At 44.1% G+C, this 15,152-nt stretch overlaps 2 protein-coding genes across 3 annotated transcripts; both read right to left on the reverse strand.

Annotated features, from left to right (window-relative positions):
- LOC8085253 (F-box protein SKIP22) lies at nucleotides 2,756-4,496 on the reverse strand. The gene has a single exon (XM_002468180.2). The coding sequence runs from the start codon at nucleotides 4,407-4,409 to the stop codon at nucleotides 2,982-2,984; it is 1,428 nt and encodes a 475-aa protein (XP_002468225.1). The 5' UTR covers nucleotides 4,410-4,496; the 3' UTR covers nucleotides 2,756-2,981.
- Nucleotides 9,784-14,037, reverse strand: LOC8085254 (AP2-like ethylene-responsive transcription factor ANT). 2 transcript variants are annotated; one of them, XM_021462618.1, is made up of 9 exons: nucleotides 13,464-14,037; nucleotides 12,833-13,367; nucleotides 12,138-12,223; nucleotides 11,982-11,990; nucleotides 11,780-11,868; nucleotides 11,615-11,688; nucleotides 11,491-11,541; nucleotides 11,310-11,386; nucleotides 9,784-10,766 (listed from the first exon to the last, which is right to left on the reverse strand). In XM_021462618.1, exons 1-9 carry the CDS (start codon nucleotides 13,768-13,770, stop codon nucleotides 10,138-10,140), a joined length of 1,857 nt encoding a protein of 618 aa, XP_021318293.1. In that variant the 5' UTR covers nucleotides 13,771-14,037; the 3' UTR covers nucleotides 9,784-10,137. The 2 variants fall into 2 exon arrangements, with proteins under 2 accessions (XP_021318293.1, XP_021318295.1); XM_021462620.1 differs by having other exon boundaries at nucleotides 12,138-12,220; nucleotides 13,464-14,034.

Below are 15,152 nucleotides of genomic sequence, written 5' to 3' on the forward strand. Positions count from 1 at the left end.
CAAACTTTTAAGTTTAACCAAATCTATAAAAGAGTTATGACACCAAACTAGTACCATTAAATACACCATAAAATAAATTTTATGATATGCTCATTTGGTGTCATAAATATATATACTCTTTTCTATATATTAAGTCAGACTTATAAAAAAATTGACTTAAGACAACTATAACAATTGATTTATTCATGGACAAAGAGATACTTTGGTATAGGTACCACACCTAGTGCAATTTTGTCTGCAAGCAACTGCTGCTGCATAAAGCATATTATACACCAACTACAAATGAGAATCATAAACCAGATCAACAATCATAGCAATGAGATCTCATGGCAGTAAAACACTTGCCCAATCCAGATTTATAAATTGTTTCCTCCCATGCCCTTCCCCACAATCTTTTCAGTGCACCATACCAAAAGCAAAGAGTCCATCTCACAGAAAACTGAAGCCTTTCTTGGGCTCCGAGACGCCCCGTACATCTCTGATTTTTTAGTACTGGCAACGGTGGCTCAGTCCCAGTTAAGATAAGTGATCATATAGCTAAATCTCATGGCATCCATTTCACGGTTTAGTAACATAATAGAGAAGGGTAAATGAGGCCAATAGTCAATATGACATGTGCAAACAATGCGGAGTAGATGCACGCGTACAGCAAAAAAAGTGTCCTTTCTTCCTGTGGTCAATGTAAAGTTCACCTTAAAGAATTCTGCAATCTTTGGTCCCCCAATGGTGGAGGATGATCTATGTAACATGGTACAAAAGCATCAAGCAGAAATGCTTCACAAGTTCAGCAAATTATGATCACCCCACGCTATCCCAATCTGATATGACTGAATTGCATAATGTAATGGTCAAGCCACAACTCATAGGCACCTGAAAGTTCAGATTAAATTTACATGATCTAGGAACTCGGATAACACAAAAATAAACCTGTAGCATCAAAGTAAAGATTCTGCTCAAATGAATATACAAGAACATAACTTCCCCAGTCAAGACAATGTATCTTCAATTTTTTCCTCAACCAGTTCAAACAATAAATAAATATATTATCAACTTTCTGAATCATGCAAGTGAGAACCATGAGGAGAACAAAGACATGGATACATAAAGGAAATAAGAGGCCAGTCTCATATGCGTATGTCATAAACATGCATCTACAACCCAGAAAATAGACAATCAAATAAGTATACAAAGATAAGAAACCATACTCGGAACTATGACAACAGAAATGAAGGTAACACAGCAGCTCATAATTTCTAGAAAGAAAAAGAGATAACCATCCGGTGCTTGCAAGAATCATATATGACAGCAGCAAAATTGTTCCCCAGTGAGATGTGTATCATACAAACTGTAACAAAACGAAATAATTTTACAACTCACTGGAATTGTATCATAAACTTGCACTGTAGGTGTTGTGTGTGTGGGGGGGGGGGGGGGGGGGGGGTTGGGTGGGTGGAGGTGCGGGCGCAGGGCAACAAAAAAGGTCCAGAACCTCATAAGCCAATTACATAAGTGAGCACAATTTGTTTTCCCATTAAGTTAGGTGATAAGTATGTAAGTAATAAATTTTGGCTTTTAGGAGTATGTTTAGTCCAACCATAACTATATAAAGAGAGGCAGCATTCGGGAATAAAGGGAACAAAAAAGTTTACAATCTCTCTATCACTATGTTCCCTCAACCCACTACTGCCATTATGGATAGATGAGGCTTGTACCTTCTCCCATTGAGCAATTTGCATCCACCACACAACAACACACCAAATAAATCATCGTGTTTAATCATAACTCATACAACATCACCCAGGTACACTCAACTAGTTACATAAACATAGTCCTAGTATGCTACATACCACCCTCTGTTCCAAACTATAGGTCGTTTTGGCTTTTCTAGGTACATAGCTTTTGCTACACACCTACATATATGATATATCCAGATACATAATAAAAATTGTGTATCTCAAAAAGCCAAAACGACCTGGAAATAGGAACAGGGCGAGTACATCCCAAATGATCCACATGTCATTTATTTAAGACTGTAGTTGTTATTACCACAATGATTCTTCCTGGAATAGAAATGTTTACAAAAAACACATGCATATTGCCAATAAAAGAAAACTTAAAGTGTATCAGGTTGTTTGATGTTTTTAGGTCTAATGTCTTTATTATTACAAGAAGGCAGTTCTCGACATCAGAGATATTTCACTGTTTTAAATAAAACAAAAGAGCACCATAATAACAGTATGCTTCCATTATTTCATACAGGACTGTAACATAATACTATAATGGAAGAACCTGATTATTCTATTATCACTGTGCTAATGAAAGTAACCTGTATGTCAAAGGAAAATACCTATAAGGAAACGCATATCATGTTGACATCATGATATGTGGGTGAGGTGTAAAATTAAGGTATCAATGCTATAGATTGCACATTTAGGGCTTGTTTGGATCCATTAGCTGCTAATAGTTAGCTAGCTAATAGGTCACAACTATTATTAGCTGCTATTAGCTACTTTGGTTCAACTAGTGAAATAGTTGTTATTTGACTATTCAGCTAACAATTAGTAAACTATTAGCTAGACATGTTTGGATCCAAGGAACTAATTATTAGCAGCTAACTACTATCTCCTCGGATCCAAACAGGACCTTAATGCAAATAAATTTAAGCAGTACCTTGAAGTTTAAAGCTATTATTATCTTAGCTAAAAAATACATCTATCTATACATTCAACCGATAACCACATCTCGATGATTCATCTGAGGATAGAACAAGGGTATCTTTATTACTTGGGCATTGGATTACATTGGCGCAAAAAAAAGAGAAAAAAGAAAGGATCTATGATGCTAAGGGGATATATGAGGATAAGAGTGCTGTGCACATGCATAAGTGTGCAACTTGATGATATGAACAAGACGGTCTAACCGTCTACGCACCCTTCTTACAAAATATTCTTAACATACGAGTAAAACTCGTTGACATGGCTTCAAAGGAAGTTATGGCGGTGACCATCAAGTATGCAGTTCGGCGACATGTTCCTTCGTTGATTTCCAAAGTGACGCCCCACAGAACCAGGATTCCCAATAAAAGGAAATCTGTCCGAGTCCCCACCAATCAATGGCAGCCTAAGTGGGCGGCTATAAGAACTGTTTCCCCAGCCATAGTTCCAAAAGGTTGGATTAGGCCTCTTCTGCCTTCTCTTATTAGCCTGCCAAACCTCTCCAAATATGGCCTTCGCACTCTTGCCAGCCCCCCTAGAGCTCTCACCATAACTTACAAACTTCTTCCAAATACTATCATCTGATGCAAGATTCCTCATTTCCTTGCACGTGCACTCAACCTTTGCAAGATCAACCCCAGGTAGAAACTCCAGTACCTTAGTCTTCAGATCAGCAGGCAAAGCCATGAAGCATGGAGGCAAGCGTAGACCATTCAGTTGGCACAATGATATCATTAATGGCAGGCAAATCTCATCCTTCAGCACTCTCCACAGATCATGAACTCCCTTCTCATGCACTCCGCTCAGCTGATCGCTATCCAGATAAAGTAAAGACTCAAGCCCTGGCAACTCCAAGCACAACCGGCACACCTCTGACTGTGCCCCATGAACATACCCGTATACCATAACAAAATTGCCCATCAAAGAGTAGTTCAGCACCACCACCTTCCCCTCCTCAGTCACAGATAACATTGATGAAAGCTCTGGTACGGTATACCTGATGGTCAGTGGCTTCAAAGCACCCGACGGCCAGCCCTGAGGCAGTGAGAGATGAGAACCCATCAGAGTGGTGGTGAGAAAGCCGACATCAAGCAGAGCTGCATGTAAGGCCGCAACCAGGCGACCTGCCGCGGTCCCCTCCGCGCCGCCGACGTTGCCCATCTCCCTCTTGAGATCCCTAAGCACAAAACTCGACCAGCCCTTCGTCGCATCGAAGGCCTCCTCCATCACCACATCCGGCCGACCACTGGAAGCAACCGGAAAGCTAGGGTTCGCCACCACAGCCTGCACCTGTGACGACGAAGAGGAACCTCCAGTAACAGGCTGCTTCGAGCCTTTCCCGCGATCGACAGCCTCAGCGATCGACGCTGCAGTGCCAGAGCCCGGGCTAGGGTTCCGGGGCAGGGCCTGAACCGGCGGCGCTAGGGCCGTGAGAGGGGATAGGGTGAAGAAGACGAGATCACCGGACGCGAGGCCGAGGGACGGGAGCGTGGCGGCGGGGTCCGGCGAGACGAGCTCCTCGCTGCGGTTGAGGGAGAGGCGGACGGACTCGGCGGGGACGGGCTGCGCCGCGGAGAGCTTAGACGCGAGGAGCGTCCTCACGTCAGCCAGCGTGGCCGTGGGCGGCAGGTCCACGCGGTGGGTCTCGGCGGCGGCACCGCCGCGCGCCTCCATGGATCGCAAGCGGAGCTTCATGGTGCGGGGGATTTTTCGTGGCAAGGGTGGATGAACGAGGATGAGCAGCGTCGCGGTGGGAATGGGGAGCGGTTGAGAACTGATATTGGGCCACAGAGAGATGGGGGCGAGGGCGACCTCGTTATGGCGGGCTGGAATGAACGAGTATGGACTGGATCACGTAAGAGGCCTTGGGTTGGGTTTGGTGTGGATTGTGGATCGTCGCGGGCAGTGGGCCGTATTATTTTGGCCCAGTGCAGATTGGAAGTTGAGCTCAAAGAGTTCAAGTGGCTTGGATGGATCCACAGAGGCCTAAGTTTCGATTAGTTCTCCGCTCCTAAGTTTCGATTGGAAGTTGTGAAGGCGATCAGGATTCGACTTTGGGACACTTATTCCATGAAGCCAAAGCTTTGTTAGCTCTGAATTTTATTCAGTTTGAGTGTGTGTTTGTTGCTAGAGAATGTAATAGGGCTGTCCACGAGTTGGCTGTTCGGGGCTCTCTGTGTAATGAGGGGGAAGAGGTGGTCTCCATCCATCTTCCTCGATCCGTGGATGTAATAGTTGCTAACGATTTGTTAGCCAGTTATCAATGAGAAATCATCCAGCTTCAAAAAAAAATTTGGACACACAGGTGCAAAGTTTTTGGATGAATCTTGGAGCATTAAATATAGATAAAAATAAAAATTAATTGTATAGTTTGTTTATAAATCGCAAGATGAATTTTTTAAATTTAATTAATCTCTAATTGAATAGTAATTATCAAATAAAACAAAAATGTTACGGTAGCTAAATCCAAAAGCTTTTCGAAACTAAGAGCATTTCCAAGAGTTTTATATAATTTACTGGCTAAACTAATATATCTAGCTAGTTAATAAAAGAAACAACAACTTTAAATTTTGTTCTTCTCCAACAGTAACCTATAATAGCTTTTTAGAATTTAAAACTTTATAGTAGGGTCCACAAATGTTTGTTGATTATCGGCTATCATATCTTTTACTAGAAGGATAGAGAGTTCTCTCCACTTTGCAAACTTATGAGTTAAAGAGGATATTTGATAACTTTTTATTTTTAAGTATCTCTTTTATCAAACTATTGGAGGAGACTTTTTTCTCTTTTTGCAAAAAAAATTGAGATAAGAAGCTATTTTATTAAACTCTTGGAGATGCTCTAAAGAAGACCTAAATATGAACTGGAGTTCTTTGTACGAAACATGTGCGCACGTCCTAGTAGTGCGGAGTATAAGTCGGGCGTCCGACGCGTGGCTTCACCTTGGGACTGACGTGGCTCGCGCTCCTCCACTCGCTCGTCTTATCCTTTTCCGCTCCGACTTCTTCACTCAGCTTTGTGTGGATCCAATTTTTTTTTGATTTTGACACTATAACACTTTCGTTTTTATGTAACAAATATTGTCCAATCATGAAATAACTAGGCTTAAAAGATTCGTCTCGCGATTTATATGTAAATTATGTAATTAGTTATTTTTTATTTATATTTAATAATTTATACATGTGTCGTAAGATTTGATATTTAATGAGAAATCTTATAAATTTTTGAATTTTTGAAGGTCCTCGTTCCACTCTCACAGTCTCACTTCACTTTCCCTCGGCATCGTATCGCCTCCCTCCGTCAGCTGCCTCCACTCGCTCTCCGTCCGCTCCTCTACACTTTCATTCATCTCTTCTGTATCTATCCATCCTCGCCACGTTCTACTGTTAGCAGGCATCGATCTGTCGGTTGCGTCGGCAGTCCGCCGCAGCAAAGTAGGAGTGATGAACTGATGATGCACGTGAACTGTACTGTAACGTAGAATGGATTATGCATGCATGGGTACACCCCTCAACATGACGCAGCGGACGGTTTTTCTTTCTCTTGTCTAGAAGAAAACATGACACGCTCACGCAGCGGCTCGCCTCGGCCGGCGTAAACGCAGCCGGAAGGCGCAAGACGACACAGCACGCGCTGCCCTGTCTGCTGCGGTCTGCCGATGGCGGAGCAAGCTTCCCTCCTGCCACCCCGTTCCGCAGCAGCCAGCCCAGGCCCCCCCCCCCCCCCCCCCCCTCTGTCGCTTCCCGCGCGTCGCCGAGCGCGCGGACGGCAGACACGACTACGAGCGCAGCGCAGCACGCTCCGCGCGGCGCGTCACAGGCTCCACGCAGTCCGCAGTCCTCAGACGGCAACGGCCGGGTCGCCGGGCGCCGGCGCGGCCGGTGCACTGGCGCACGCACGCGGCAGGCGGCTCGATCACCGTGCACACATGCACGTCCGGTCCGTCCCCACTACTCGCCGAGATGCAGATGCCAGTGCCACACGGTGACGCGGAACGAGGAGACCCCTGCGGTCCTGCCGCGTGCGCTGCGCCACCTCGGCCGACGGCTTGCCGCAGGGGCAGGGCCGCGGGGGTGGTCCGCCCCACCCGCGCCAGCCGCCCGCCGCCCGCCTGACGGGCTCTGCCTCCTGCGAGCCAGCTCCAGCTCCGGGCTTCCGGCGGGCACATGGAACTGAGCCAGGCACCGAGCAGCGAGTCTACGGGGAGCTACGGTCACTAGCTCTAGCTGGCAGCTGGTCGTGCTGGACGTCGAATCTGGAGAGGCAAAAGCTTGGGGCTCGCTCGCTCGCGGTGGTAGTGGTAGCCTAGCAGCCTGCAGGCAAACAACGCTTCCACTGTGGACGTACTGTGCGTGCATAGCCCCCTTTGGCCTACGCTGCCAATGTGGAGGGGTCAAACCGTCACTTCTGGTTTCCAGCACGGCAGCCGCAACTGCTAGCTCCCCGGAACAGCTCCGAGCAGTTCTTTTTTTTTTTTTCTAAAAAAAACTCCCAGCAGCTCTAGATATGAAACCTCTCCTAATTTTTTTAGCCAAACACTCCCCACTCCCATCTACTGTAGATCTACCAAAACATAAAACTGCTCCTAGATACATGAAATTCATATTTTGTGGAGTACATGACTTATCGGTTCGTTCTATTTCTCCTTTCTTCTCCTCCGCACGCATCGCCTCGGTCTTTTTCTCTGCACGTGCCGCCTCCGGCGTCCTCCCTTGCTTCCTAGCAGGGCCGTGCACGGCATTGCCGCACCCGCTCTCCCCACCCCGGATGCACGGCAAAACAAAAGCTACTTAGGGCACTCTCAAAGGCATGAAATAATTACTAGCTCCATAACATCTTCTCCAATTAATAATATTAACCTTTTATCACATGCTTGCACCTATCTATCTTATAAGGCATTTTTAACACATGCACTTTGACCATTCATTCTATTATTTTATATTATTTTTTATGATTAAAAAGTTATGTTTATTGGATATTATTTTGATTACAAATCTAACACTATCAAGCTTGTACTACAATAATTAAAATTGCTACCTAAATTATTGTTCAAAGGTTATAAAGTTTGACTCTTAATCTACGAAAATGCCTTATAAATTGATGTGGGTCTTATTCGTTTGACGAAAAGTACTATTCACCGATTTGTTATGAGAGAAACTAATTATTGAATGGTGGATAGATTTCGCACATAAGCTCAAACAAATAGGATGATGAAGGTTACAACCCATAATATGAACTAGGAGAATGCCCCGCGCGTTGCTGCGGGAATTACCAGTAAAATATCATAATATATGTTAATGGATGATTTTTATTATTCTAGCATGGACAACTAAATATATGTTAGAAAATAATATGGTTTGCTAATGTGAATAATATAGATGCAGGATAAATGATATGTGTTAGTTTGATTTATTAGTGGATAATGATGTGAACACTTTGCATGGCGGGGTAATGTATTAGTGGGATGATTTAGTAGATGTTGATGTGGACGCTTTGCATGACAAAAAAAATTAGTTGGTGGGATGCTCTAGTGGATGATGATGTGGATGCTTTGCATATCAAGAGAATTAGCTAGTGAGGTTTTTTTTATATAAGAGATATAGATATAGATAGCTCTATACGAACCTACTATCAAAAATCTTTTTTGCTCATGGTCAAAAACTCACAGCGGGTTCTCTTTTGAAAATCGCCACAGTGCCAACGATTCTAAGCATTGGGCATTTAACCGTCCATATAAATCATGTCTAGGACGATTTTAGTTAACCAATCTATCCCTAGAGTTACGTTTTCTAGGGACGGTTAGACTAGGACAACCGCCCTTAGATGTTGTAGGTTTAATGAAATCATCCTTGAAACAAGTTTTCACTACGGGGGAAGTAGATTTTGCCGAGTGTCGCACGCTTTGTCGAGTGCCAAAAATCGGAATCTTGGCAAAGATTTCCACTCGGCAAAGAGTGGCTTTGCCGAGTGCCACCGAGTGTCTGACACTTGGTAAAAAGCGGCACTCGGCAAAAGATCTCTTTGCCGAGTGCAACACTCACAAAAAAATGTCGCTTGACGGCTGAATCCTCTCACACCATAAAAATTCAAAAAAAAAAAAAAATTCTTTGACAGCACTCGGCAAAGCACGCCTCTTTGCCTAGTGCCACTCGGCAAAATAATTTCTATGGATAGTTGTGGCAAGACAATCACAACTGAAACCATATATTTTAGGGGCTGTTGGCTTAAACAAATCGTCTCTGAAAATCTATTTATAAGATCGGTTCTGCTTAAACTGAACCACCACTAAAAATCTGTTTAAACTATTGCAAAATAACTTTGTATATGTATACAAGCTCTCGATGAGATAATTTTTCTCTCTTGTTTATTAAAATATGACATAGGCCTTGTTTAATTCCGAAAACTGAAAAGTTTTGGAAACTGTAGCACTTTTGTTTGTTTGTGTTAAATATTGTCCAATCATAAACTAATTAAGGTTAAAAGATCCGTCTCGCGATTTACAGTCAAACTGTGTGATTAATTTTTATTTTCGTCTATATTTAATGCTTCATGCATGTGCCGCAACATTCGATGTGACAGGAAATCTTAAAAACTTTTTGGATTTCGGGGTGAACTAAACAAGGCCATAATATAGTTTGGTGCCCTTGTAAGCGTGACAATGACTGATTGGCTGACCGCATCTATGGCGGCATCTGTTCATATCAGGATTCAGGAGCTTGATGTTCATCACAGGACACACCATCATAAAGCCGCAAGTTGGTTGGGACATGGAAGAATGGCAATGGAATCTCTATCGGCCTCTTTTGGAATGATTGGAGTCGGAATGTAGGTAGGCTTGCGGCAAAGCTCCCCTCGTATGGGAACGGAAATGTTTATGATACCCATTGCCATCATGAAGACAGATGCCATGCCATGCAGAGAAAGCAAAAAAAAGAACGTGAGGCAATTGGACCTGACTCTGAAGCAGCAGCGGTCAAAAGATCTTCATCTGTGTGCATAGCGGCATGAAAACGACCCCACTCACACCACAGAAGAAAAACCTGAATGATCGTACAAACAAAGACGAGCCATCTCATTTCGTGAACCTTTTCCCTTTTTCTCGCAACAGCCTTGTTTCATGTAACGTTCAAAGGAAGCCATACTAGTAGTACATATTCTAACCAATTTGTCACCCAAAAAAGGCTCAAAAGAACGCTACCACCGCCACCAGTCCACTACTACTAAGATTGTGCATAAGCTGTAAACTAATTAAGGCCTATCTTCTACTGCATACCATTACAACATCCATCGTGGTTAACTAACGAACCTCGCTATTCCAGCTAGTTTACCTAACTTGGTGCTGCTAAACCTTTGCTTCAGTCTACAAAAAACAGCAGTGGCGAGCAAGGTTGAGCAGCTGCTAATTAAGCTCCAATTCCCTCAACTAGGCATCTGCCCAAGCGGCAAAGACAGGCAGATGAGAGACGACGTTCGGCTGCTTCAGCACTTGGGCCACTGTCTGTGCCGCCATCGGCATCCAGGGGCTCATGGTGGCCAGGCTTACGGCGCTCGGCTGCTTGCCGTAGAGCATGGCCAGGCCCAGCCTCTCGGGGCTCCCCTCCCTGGAGTTTCCCAGGCTTGTCACCTGCGAGGACGAGTTGGAGAAATTGATGCTCCCAGACGTCTTGCCAGGAACGCCGAGGTGATGATCAAGTCCAACGATGCCATGCAGGGAGGGATGCTGAGAGTCGTTGCTCATGATTGCCCTCTGGAGATCAACTGCTTCTGGGCAATGCACAGCTTCCTGGGGAGAACCATGGAGCACCATCCTCCAGGCTGCGCTTGTTTCCTCGGCTGGGTTGAGCTCCCTGCCACCGTTGTGCTGCATCATAGGAGCATTGTTAGCCGCCTCGATCGCCTTGACCTTGCGTGCTTCCTCCGCGGGCAGCAGCGTGTTGCTCTCCATGATCTTGTCGACGTCGTATCTTGTTATGTCGAAGTTCGTCACCGCGTTCAAGCCACGGAACTTGATGGCAGCTATGTCGTAAGCCTCAGCTGCTTCTTCTTGAGTGGCTGCAGCATATTCAGTAAGTGATGTAAGATTGAGAACAAACTCAGCCTATGAAAAAAAATGTCATGTACCATACCAACTAATCTAGTTAGTACATTGGGAAACCAAGATAAGATCCTAATGCAAAGTAGTACAATTTTCGACCAGATTACTTTCATGTCGTGCTAATGCCATCTTTTAGTTCAAGTGTTCAACGGAGAATTCAAAACAGTCAACAGGTTGCTTTGGTCAGGGGTCACAGCCTTAGGGAAAGTATAACTATCTGAAAAATCTGAAAAAGCACAGAATGATCATCGAATGTGTACCCCCACGGATTAAAGTGAACGCAAAAGCCATGCACAAAACTTGATACTAGCAGTAAAAGCTTATATTCCATGCCTATCTTCTTCTACAGCAAGTGTACTTTGACAAGACAATTAACATAGTACAACAGACACCACCAAAGGATTAGTGCTAAAAGTTTCTTTTAGTTAACACACATTACTTTATAGATAGAAGAATTTTGACCCTACAAATCTGCAGTCAAATATACAGATCTTTCTTACTGAAAGTGCCGAGGTATAGATCCTTGTTTCCAGCAACCCTTCCAATCCGAGACTGCCATCTTCCTTGCTGGTGATGCCTGTAATGCAGTTAGCATGCACATTGACATGATTTCTTCATGTACTTTATTTGGTTGTCCGCACTAAGGAAGCAAATGTAGTGGCCTAATCCGCCCAAACAAACCTTGTCACTCCTCGGTAGATGGAAGCGCCTCGAGAAAATCCACTGCTTCTCCTGTGATCAGTAGCAACTTAGGAAATGCAGGAAGACATCAATGAAATAAGGCTGTTATAATGAACGCACTAACCTTCTCAAATGCGCAACATATTCTTGCCTTGTCATGCCTTTCATCACCTCAAGTTCATCTCGATAGTTCTCTACCTGCCAAACAAAGTGTGCTAGCCCATTACATAAATGAACATACAAGCTCCAATTTTCTTGAATGAAATTCCTCCATCTCCATGACACTTACGGGGAAATTGATGTGAGTAGCTGGACCCCAATATTTCAGAGCAGCCAGATCATAAGCCCTCGCGGCCTTGTCTTCGGTGTCATAACCACCTAATAATCAGATAAAAGAAATAGCATTTTGTATTATGGATCTACTAGACGCAGCTCGAAACAGCTAACTGAACAATAGAAAGCATGATTGGATAAGAAACGATTCTTCTTACCTAGATATACTGCGAGGCGCGGCCAATCACATTCAGTCATGGCAAACCCCAGAATCACCATTTCAAAAATAGAAAAAAGGAACCAAAATGTCAGAAAGGAGTTGTAAGGCGATGGATAAGACTCGCTACATCGTTTATTTTGGATTTTATATCAACCTTGTCTGCCTTTCCTAGTCTGCCCATCCTTTCTGCAGCTGTTGTCCCAGAGGTGGGCTTCATATCTCCCAGTCCACCTGTGCCTGCTCCAGTGAATCAAACACGAACAAAACTTTCATCATTCAATATAAAACAGTGAGGTTCAAACAAAGAAAACTGTTTGGCCCAAAAGCCAGAGTAAATTGTTTGCTCCATAACAAGAGAATAGCTGCCACATTAATAGGTGGAACTGCAGGGGGGGCCATGAAGGATCAGAACACCCAGCTTTAATCGAACTGGAGTATTCTACTACTAAGATCAGGCATTAAAAAGATTTGGCGTCAAGCATGAGTTGCTGGCCAACTGAACAACAAGAACAGAAGAGCATTTACTTTCTCTACATCGCAGCCACATCAATGCTGGAAACTAATCTAACAAGGCTACTAGTAGAACATAAGTCAAAACCACCAAATTAGGATTCAGAAGTAATAAATTGGCTTTCACAAGCTCAGAAATGTGCAAATACCATACCAGATGATCAATGCCGCTGAGAAGGAGACAACTTCTGAGGAGTTGCAAAGCATACATAGTGTGTATGGCTCAGAACTAAAGAGGCACTAAGCAAGGCCCGTACGAATCCTACTGATGATGAAACAAACGACGCACCAATAGATACGACACAAGGAAAAAGCGAAAAATCTTCGTAAGCAGATTACCTGGTGACGCCCCTGTAACGGGAGGTTCTCTGCCCAAACGTGTCGATGGACTTGCGGTGCACCGGCTGCTGCTTGTGGCCTCCCTTCCCGGTGCCTCTCTTCCTCCCGACGCACTGCTCACCATCGCCATTACTGCGCCCCTGGGCTGCGGCCGCCGCGGAAGCAGTGGCTACAGCGGCCAGCTGCTGCTGCGGAGCCGCACCGACGCAGCTGCTCGACTGGGACCCGGGGCTCATCATCGACAGGCTCAGAGGGTGCATCTCCCCGTTGCTGTAGCAAGCGCCGTAGCTCGTCAGGAGGAAGTTCTTGGCCGCCGCCATCGCCTCCTCCATTGGCGCCGCGTCTTCTTGGAGCATCTCTGCTTCCGTCAGATGCTGGAAGTTGTAGGGGACGAGCTGGTGGTGCTGGTACTGGCGGTAATCCCTGCTCGCCCCCTCTTCCTGGCCGTGGCTGTAGTAGGTGGCCGTTTCTTGACCACCGCCATTGCCACCGCCCAAGAAGTCCTCTAGCTTCGGCGGGGACGACGGCATCATGCCTACTCCATGTCAAGACAAGAAGACCATAACGTTAGAGATCGAGAGAATACGATTGAGAGAGAATGGGAGAGGGCATCAGCGAGCCACCGACCGACCTTCGATGTTGCAGAGGGTGCCGTCGGACTTGATGGGCATAGCAGGCAAGTGGGAGTAGTAGACGCCGGCAGCACTGGTGCCATCGCCATACGCGCCGCCCACACAGTAGTAACCAGGATAGGGAGCGGCCATCGGTGAGAAGAGGAAGTTGGAAGTGGTGGCGTTGTTGGTACTGGAAGAGGAGATCATAGTACTGGAAGGATCAGGTGGAGCGTGATGGGCAGGAGCGGGTTCAGAAGCGGAGGGCACCTCCACGGCCGTTTGCGGGGAGAGGGAGAAGCCTAGCCAGTTGCTGCCACTAGCCATTCCCCCCACCAACCATGCACACGCAAGCCCTTGTTGCTCTCGAGCTCGCTCTCCTTCGTGTGCGCTAGCGCTAGCACAAATTAAACACTACTAGCCTGTCCAATTCTGCTGCTACAAACGTGAGAGCTAACAAGTGAACCGACGAGAAGGCCCCGGCCGGGCAGTGAAACCGAGCAAGAGGAAAGAGAGGGGCGTAGCAAATTGTGGATAATTTGTACCACACTATGCGTCCTTTAATATGTCTGAAGGTTTCATGTCCTTGTTTTCAACACACAGATTTTAAAAACAATGCAAAAAAAGTTTTATCCCATTAAACTCATTTTATTCATGAAACTTTTAGCATCCCTCTCATCATTTAAACTATGTCATATCAGCTTATTTAATGACAATAAAACTCTTATAAAATTTATTAGGACTGGCCTAATATATATCTGGTACTCATTCCATTCCAAATTTAAGTGATTTGGTTTTTCTATATTCATAGATTTTATTACTACTTACCTAAGACATTAAACTACCTCCGTTGAAAAATAATGCAATTCTATATATTCTCGGTTAAAATGTCTAAAGTTTGATCAAATATATAGATACAAATGTGAATGCTTATGACGACACATAAATATACAATAAAAATATATTTAAGATAAATCTAATAGTATTATTTTTAGTATAATAATTAAATATTAGTAAAATTGTGTGCAAGTTTAGTCAAACTTTACATACTTTGACACAATACCGTTGTAGAGTTGCATTCTTTTTGGGACACAATCAGATAACAAAGCTACGTATCTAAAAGAAATAGCTTATATTTTAAAAGAAATAGAATATTAAAGAGCGAAATATCTCTCCTCCAATTTTGCATCTATTCGCTCTCCCCAGTATCTCCCCCCCCCCCTATGTCCGGTTCTATTACAAGGGTACTAGCTGTACGTGATAGACAGGAGACATATAAGAGTCATAATTTGTTTCGTACTTGTAGGGGTTAAAAAGCATATTCGTTTGTTTAAAAAGATATAGCTAAAAATATTATTTGTTTATTTATTATGAGAGAAAAAAACTATTGAATGACCATCAGATTCGGCTGATAAGCTTAAACGAACAGAACGAAAAATAGCATGCGTCCAATCATATTATATATAGTTTGGTTTCAAAATGTATTGAAATAGATAACACAAATTGTACACTCCTTTTTAACCCACGAATCTATCTGCAAGGACTAAAAGACACCTCAAGCTATTCCAAAGTATCTTATTCTTTCTCTTCACACTCACTCTGTGTACATGTTTTTTTAATCCAAATATAATATCAGATCTCGCTTTCAATCTAAACCAGCCCAATCCAAATCCAACACGAGCTTATATTTCATACACCGTGTGTTTAGC

This window comes from Sorghum bicolor, chromosome 1 (genome assembly GCF_000003195.3).
Source record: "Sorghum bicolor cultivar BTx623 chromosome 1, Sorghum_bicolor_NCBIv3, whole genome shotgun sequence".
NCBI classification, from domain to species: Eukaryota; Viridiplantae; Streptophyta; class Magnoliopsida; order Poales; family Poaceae; genus Sorghum; species Sorghum bicolor.